This window comes from Hippocampus comes, unplaced genomic scaffold (genome assembly GCF_001891065.2).
Source record: "Hippocampus comes isolate QL1 unplaced genomic scaffold, H_comes_QL1_v1.1 scaffold12, whole genome shotgun sequence".
NCBI lineage: Eukaryota > Metazoa > Chordata > Actinopteri > Syngnathiformes > Syngnathidae > Hippocampus > Hippocampus comes.
Window position 1 is genome coordinate 96,037 of NW_017805478.1, and position 8,273 is coordinate 104,309.

Below are 8,273 nucleotides of genomic sequence, written 5' to 3' on the forward strand. Positions count from 1 at the left end.
TCACATCCGCTTTTATGAGGCCCAGCCATGATCAATGACAACGAGGCGGGAGGCTGATTGCGGCCGTGCCTCGGGCTCGACGGAGGGACAAGGTCGAAGGGCTCGTCTCATGACCAGTGGGTGGGAGATGAGCGTAATGAGCGGACGTAAAGGTCAGAAGGTGTCTGTACACGGAAAGAGAACCCGTGCAAAACCGTGACCCTACATTCAACCGACTGACGACAATATCCAGAAGACGGCGGCGGTTTGCGTGCGGATGGCTTTGCGGAGGCCTCACCAAGCCATCGTCCGACAGAGAAGGATTTGCAGAATTTAAACTCCGTGAAGGTGACACACTTAAAGGGCACAAACCTGTACACGCAAATTTCACATCCTCTGAAAGGGATGAAAAAGAAACCCCGAAGCAATTGAGGATTTGTCCATCCTCTTAGCTCCTCCTACAGTGCTTTATCTCCACAAGCCACATTTGTTTGATTAATTTAATGTCACATTTCCGTTGACTCAAACGTCACTTGCCTCAGCTTTGGTTTTTTTTTTTTTCTCTTCGCACAAGCACTTAGAGAACAAAGCGTCACTGAGGAAAAAGAAAGAAAGAAAAATATGACTAAGTGAGGAAGAAGGCTGTAAGATTGCAGTAGATTGCCGCCTCCTCATATTCTTTTGCCCTTTAGATAATGTCAAGTTAAGTAAAAGACATTGTCGAGAAAGGTAGGCTAACCGACGGTTTTGTCCTGTAACATGATTCCGAGGCTTCATATCAGAGGTGACAAAGAAAGAACACTGGGCGCGGGGTTGCAGGTGAGTTTGATTTGGAAAGTGTGTGTGTGTGTGTGTGTGTGCGCATGGAAGAGTGCGAAAAAAAAAAAAGTGCTTTTAACGCCAGAGAATATGTAAAAAAAAAAAAAAAATGGCTGGTGGATTTGTTTTCACGGATTTTCACGTTGGAATTGTTGGGATTTTCTGGTGTAAAAGTGCAACGTCGTAGCCACATACGGAACGCTTGAGGCTCTCTTTGCGAGCATGCCAACCGTGGATTCCTTGCGACCTCCCCAATCAAGCCAGCTCGCCACCATTTGTAGTCAGCGTTGATGGTTTGCTCTTCTGCTTTCTGCATTTAATTGGCCACTTTTAGCTGCTCATCAGCGCCTGAACCCGGCATTGGCTTCTATCAAAAGAACAGCCACCCCCCACCCCCCACTGCCACCCCCACCCCTCCCGCTCACAGGCTAACACAGGCAGCGCTCGATTCAACGGAACCTTATCAGCCATTCCAATAATCCATTTGGTTTTGATGACGCTTTGATTGTACTTTGCATTTATTTTGCCAGAGGTTGTTGTTTTTCCACTACCCTTCAACACACGTTGTTCAGAACAAGAGCGCTATCTCTGATGGCAGAATCGCCCCAGTGTTAGGAGAGAGGGGCGGGGGGAAATAAGAATGTAGCTGCCCCGAGGGTAAAACCTGCTTGTTTCAAAACATGTAACCGCAAGCTCAGGTTTGACCATTTTTTTTTGCAGCACCCTGTCAAAGGGGGGACACAATCGCAAATGAGCCGCTTATTTGCTTGGTTTATTTCATGCGTGTTGAGCAATTAAGGAAAAAACGGAGTGCACAGTCTGACGTTAGCCAAGGCCTGCATCTGCATTCATCTGGTCAACGTAACACATGTCAAGTGAGTTTAGCAAGGCTAGCAAAGTGAGCTAATTATTGATCAGGCGTCGGGATGCGTGCGGACTTGGATTCGCCCGGCAGCTGAACGCGAGCGCCTGATGCGAGTTGTGGCCACCGGCGGCTCGTCGTGAGTCTCGTGCGTTTTATCGGTAGCCACTCAGGCAACCATACAAAAGTGAAAGGTCAACTCGGAAACTAACAAGCAGGGCAGAACTGAAATCATCAACCTTAATTTCCTAAGAAAGAATCACACTTATCCTATATGGGTCCATCACCACGACATCGTTTGAATAATTGAAGCTTGTGTTTTTACGAGGCCGTTATTCACAATGACTTTCAACACATCAGATCACGTTTTTATATGTGCAATTACCCTGTTTGTGTGAACGTTTGTCGACGGAAGTTGAGGCTCACCTCTCCCATGTTCCATGTCCTCTACAACAGACTAGAAAGTTATCGCCGGGAAAACTATAAACAAGCTTCCTTTTCTCTGCTTCACATCTGTCCTCGCTTTTCTCTGATTGCTTTGCAGATGCAATTTAATTGCCAATTAGGGGGGGAGACCAAGACAGCCATCACAATAGGTGGAAAGAGCCTGTGTGTGCGTGCGCGTGTGTGTGTGTGTGTGTGTGTGTGTGTGTGTGTGTGTGTGTGTGTTTTGTTTTGCAGAAGCTGGAGCGGAGGAGATTCTTTGTGTGGGTCAACATGTATTTCTCCCATAAAGTAACCTTCTTTGGCAGCTATCAGTGCGTGTTGGCATGGAAGTTGTATGACTAAGTTATTATGATGATTTTAAATTGGCAATTTAAAAGCAATGAAAAAAAAAAAAGGTTGCCGGCCTGCAAACAACATGTACTTGTCTACTTGTGACACACAAAAGATCAGAAGCCACCGGTCAAAAATGTTTGCCTCCTATTTAGCACTCGAATAATAGCAAATGAAAATACATACAATGAAATACGCATTTACATAATTACAATTAGGGACCATGATATTGTGTTTATTTTATTTTTTTGGTTCAAGTATGTCAGCATTAAAACCATACAAACGTGATCGCTGTCGAAAAACAAAGCCAGCTCCCAATCGGATGGCAACAAAGCGGATGTGACACTTTGCCTTTGTACGGTTGCGCTGGTTCCAAATTCTTTGTTCCAGTCTGACCTTTTCCGACTCGATTTCTGTCCCGAAAGCCTCGATTTTCCCTGACTCTTATTTTCCTCTCTTGGGGTATCCCCCCCTAAGCATGCTTGTCCATGGGTCGGGGGTCACTGATGCTTCGAGACTAAAATGGGACCGAACAGGCTCAAGGGTCATCAGAGAGCTTCGTCAATTCGGTCCTCAGGAACGAGTGACGACATCTAGCCAACGTGAACGTTTCCCGTCCGACACGAGGACGTTTTTTTAGATTCTTAACTTCATCCCAATTGCCAACGCTGTAACTTGAGGATAAAGCTGGATGAGACTCAAGCCAAAGCGTGTGTCAAATGTTGAAGGTGTAACGGCATAATGACGATCTTAAAAAAAGGCACAATGGGATTATGGGAAGAGGTAAATAAGATTAATGAGGTGCCGCGCACAGCACGGCAAAATTAGGCTGTCAGTCAAGAAGACCGGAGAAAAGGAGTCAGCCGTTTGTGTTTCTGATTGCATTTGCATAGGAGTCACTAAAGGGAATTTAAATGAGACACGTGTGCGCAAATACAGCAAATCGGCAATACATGATCGGGCCAATATTGAAAACCTAAAGGGGGCTGTTTTGGCAAAAAGTAGTCGTACACCCCCCAAACGCTTCACTATCGCGACGTGGACAGGTCAGTGGATGTTGCAACGACATTTGAAGCGTTGGCATTCTTCTCAATATAAGAGTAACTTTTGACAATCAATCATTCAGGAATCAGGAAGTATTCCCCCCCAACGCTTCACTATCGCTACGTGGACAGGTCAGTGGATGTTCCAACGACATTTGAAGCGTTGGCATTCTTCTCAATATGTATACGGTACACGTAGTTCAAACATTAGGCACAGTATACTTCCGTATTGGCCTTTATCCATTTTCTGAATCCGTTTTAATCTTTGAAGATGACTAAATACTCTCCTCAAACATTCTTTTAGGCTTAAAATGATTAAGATCGACAACATCTTACTGTTTGTACAAGCAATGCGCGAGTCATTATTTATTCCCTTATCATGTTTTATAAGCTCCACACAAATTGAATTTAAATTTCCTTCCTTCCTTTTATGAATTCCAGTGCAAATAAAGCCTGTTTTATTGTGTTCCCGGTCCCCGGTCATATGTCACATTTTTCAAGCTAAAATCAATTTACTCCATTCTCCCAAAGAGCTCCATTTAATTAAGACAAATCGGCTCTTTTGGCACTTTAAGACAGTTTTTTTTGTTTGTTTGTTTTTTTTTGTTGCATCCAGACCTCCGCCCTTTATCCTTCCTTTGAGAAGAGGCTGCCTGGATGCACGTTTCAAAGACTTTGCGTCATAATAGGAAGCGGCGCTCTCAGATGAAAGCCTTCGCTTTGCATTCACACATCCCCGCGCCGTTGTTTCCGATCCGAGCGCCCCCCCCACCCCACAATGACATATGTTCTAATCACTGGGTCACATCACATTTGACGCTCTCATTGACATCAAAAGTCCCATGGTGAGATGCAAAACAATCTGAAAAAAAGCAGCGGAAGGGGAAGGGAAGGGAAACTGACTTCCCGGATCGGTTTTGTCGAGGAGGAGAATGAGACATCTGACACCTCCTTACTTGCTATGCCTACAGGATACAAATATACGGTGCATAGCTCCACTGAACCCAGAAATTTTGTTTTATTTATGTAAAAGTGCCCCGCGTGAATGCTTAATGTTTATCTTTTAAATAGGTTCAAGGTTTCTATTTTCAAGACAGGCTAGGAAGTACTGACAGCTCCGATGAATGCTGAAGAAACAGCCGAAGCTGTCAGCCAGCGAAGAGTTTTTCTCTTCACCCCCCCCAAAAAAAAAACGAAAAAAAGACCATCGTATGGAAAAAGAAAACTTCAACCCAATACAACCATAAGTAGACGAGGAACGTCGTAACGCTTCAACTTCAAATGATCAAGTCATTCCGTCACTTTAATGGATCCATGACTCCAAACGTATTTATTTTGTGACTTATGTCATGACCCTTATTATTTCGTTCAAACAATCCCAACAGCAAAAGCGCCTCGTCCTTTTTTCCCTTACGGCAGGCACTACCTAGTACCTGGATAGCGGCTGCCGTCAGCGCCAAAGAACTCTCTCCTCATTATGAATGCCTTGCGATCGGTGTTGTGTTTTAACCAGAGGCGTTTCACGGGTTTAGTTGTGTTGCCGCGGCTCCTTACAGTTTCTCCACACGCATCACAAACCAACGTCTTGGGCCTTCATGGAAACCCTGCAACGGCGAGAGGAACTGAGGCACAATTGGAGAAGGGGCCTTGCGAGACTTCACATTTTTCATTCCAAACGATTATATCGAACATCAATAAATTCCATTCGGTGATCAACATTTGACTGTTGATTTATGAATGTCCTTATAACACGTTCTTGGAAATCGTTCCACTCCCCTCCCCTTCTTTTTTGGGAAGAGGGTGGGGGTAGTGTTTCATTTCCACTTTTATGACATTCTCATTTTCCTTGAAACACGATTCGTAGAATGGCTGGAATGAACCAGGGATTCAATTAACTGCGTAAAAAATGAAAATGAGAGCGTGGAAAAAGCTTCAATAACCTCCTGTGATAAGTTGGGCAGAAACGTGCGACGACTAGCTTTCAGGACCACAATGACACACACACACACACACACGCATGCAAACACACAAAGTTCACCTCATCAGAACCCCCGCACGGCTAATGAATTCCGCGCATAGAGACAATATCCAGGCAGGCACAGCGAAAACTTCCCACAGGAAGGTCCGAGCCAAGATTCAGAGTTTTAAATTGTATATGGCGAAACTAGTCATTAAATAACAAAATAGCGAAGCAAAACAAACCAGAAATGAAATCTGAATTCACCTTTTCACCTTTCAGGTCCAAATAATGCTCCTCAGGGCGAACTGTGTGTGAGCTTTGGCTCCGATTGATGTGTTACCCACGACACACAAAGTGGCACTCGTAATTGTGCAGCCAGAAGGCAAAAGTTCCCTCAGGGGAACGTTGACAAAAAAAAAAAAAAAAGTGCACACGCAACCAGAGAAAACTTTCTTGTCGTGAACTCCTGTGAACTGTCTTGCGTCACTGCGTGGCGTCCCCGTGGGACAAAACATGTTTTGTTATGACAGCCGATACGGCTCCCGACTCTTATTTAAATCTATTTATACATCCTGTTCTGTGCAGTATAAACCGTTACACTTGAGGCGGGAAAATGTAAACTTAAAATGTTCAAGAGATAACATTGAAAGTCGCAGCAGGAAATTTGCCTGTGGTTGATCCCCCCCCAATGACAGGAAGGGTCAGTTTTACTTGAGCACATTGAACGGCGCCAACTTCATCGAGGACTTCCCACAAAGAGGACACACAAAGGTTAGAAAATACAAAACTGCAGCGATCCACACATACTACAGATATTACAAGCAAAAAAAAAAAAAAGAAGGAATAATCAAATCGACAAGAAGTGAAATTAGAATGCCTGCCGAGACTTTGAATCACGATTTTAAAATGTCTATGGAAGAGGCAAGCAACTCTTATCGAAAATGTGACGGTAAAAATCATTCTTTTAGACAGTACCACCTGCTGGGGGATTTTTTTTTGTGTGTGTTTTGAATATTAATGTGTGTGTGTGTGTGTGTGTGTGTGTATATATATGCATGCGAGATCATGATGCCCTCAAAATGATTCAACATATTGCCCTCAAACTCCCCCCCCCCCCTGCCCCTGCATAGTGTGTGTCCTTCTCTTTGCGGGGACGTCTGTCGGTCTACTAGGACAAAAGAAGCTGCTTCAAGTTCAGTGCTTGATCACAAGGTTCTCATCCAATGCTGTTTCATTGGATTGGCTTGGAAATGTTTTTTTTTTTTTTGGGAGGGGGGGGTATAATAGCCTCAAGCCACAAATCCAAAAGGTACAAGGACCTCATGGCACAGTTGTGGGAATCCATTATCCAAATGGAGTGTATTCTTTGGTCTTTCCTGTCTTCTCATCACCGGAAAGTATTCCAAATGTTCCGTGTGGGCCGCATGCAGATGAGATGCATTCTGTATGCAACAGCGGACTTTGATATTTTATTTGTCTTTCAGTTTAATTTGCCCTGCTCACGCTCTTATCCTCACACGGTCCCAGTTTGATGTATAATCATCCTGAAGCAGAGCAAGACTAAATAAAATGGACTCCCCCCCACCCCCACCCCTTCTCCCTTCTTGCCGTGCTAGAGCTCCTCACACAGATACTCTTATTTTCACACAGCAGCAATTGGGGGCACAAGTAACTGTGAGTAATCAAGTCTGTCTGCAGTCCTAATTACGCTCACATCTGGCATTTAGTCACCCATGAGTTGCCAACCACACCAGGATAAACAAACCCTCCGAGTCAGCATCTTGCCCATCAAAGGGTTGAAACAAATAAACAAACAAAACATTTGTCTATGGTTTGAAAAGGAAGAATCGCATGGTCGTGAAGAGCCAATTCATTCCCCAGCAACAAGCGTCTTTCTCTCTCCGGCTCTCTAAAAATTGCCAAGCGGCAACTGTGTGAACTATACAGTCCAGGAAGATGAGGTGGGAGAGCATTTGTGATTGAGCGGAAGCCTTTTGTTCAAGCGCACGCGTTTGTGTTGTGACAACAGGTGTCTACACAAAAAACCCTGAAGTGCAATCAAAGGTGGGAGGGGCAAACAGAACCGTGGTAATGGATGGTAGGGGTGGGGTGGGGGGGGGTGGTTGAGGGACGATGCTGCTGTTGTTTAATTTTCCCGTGATTACTGGGGAAGGTCAAAAAGAACAGCATCTCTCTCTCTCTCTCTTTCACATGCACACAAATGCACACACACTTGTTTTTCAAATCAATTTATAATCGCCTTCTTCCTGAATACAGTAATTATCTTAATCTGTCTTGAAATGTTAGATTAAACAAACCAAATTAAAGTTGATCATCAGGTGTGAATAGGGATAGAATTGAACACTCAAATGGCGATGGTGTTTCTCGTATTGGACTCGTTATTTCAGTCACAACAAAGTAAAGCAAGTGAAGTCCGAAACAACAAGGTTCTAAGGAACAAAACAAACACCAGAGGGGCACCGGCAACGGAAAAGGCTCCATCCCCTCTGCGCATTGGCTTTGTTCTCGCGACCCCTAATAAAGATTGGAAAACAAATAATAGCAACAGAACAGCAGAGGCCCCAGAATTGAGCCCAGTGGATTTTTTTCGATCACCATGGCCAACGGTGACTTTGTTTGCATTTGTGAGCGGTGTATTTGTTTGCAAGAAACAATCCGAGGGGAGACTTGAGACAAGAACGTGACTTTGCGAGCGAGCAAAGAGCTGGAGGGCACGTCAAAAGGAACAACGGGACCGCCGCAAATCAGCGTTGCACGTAGAGCCGCGGCTTGTGGCGCCAGCTAATCAAATCAGAGCGACTCGTCAAGCTCT

The 8,273-nt window shown here is 44.6% G+C and overlaps 1 protein-coding gene across 8 annotated transcripts in view; it reads left to right on the forward strand.

The window, feature by feature from the left end:
* The first annotated feature begins 665 nt into the window (after positions 1-665).
* Positions 666-8,273, forward strand: part of adgrb2 (adhesion G protein-coupled receptor B2) — a 158,497-nt gene continuing 150,889 nt past the window's right edge. For 5 of the 8 annotated variants that reach the window (XM_019875596.1, XM_019875597.1, XM_019875598.1 and 2 more), the window contains exon 1: positions 666-798. In XM_019875596.1, the coding sequence (XP_019731155.1) occupies positions 739-798 (60 nt within the window). In that variant the 5' untranslated portion in view covers positions 666-738. The remainder of the gene's footprint in view (positions 799-8,273) is intronic. The other 3 variants (XM_019875591.1, XM_019875599.1, XM_019875592.1) reach the window with 2 other exon arrangements.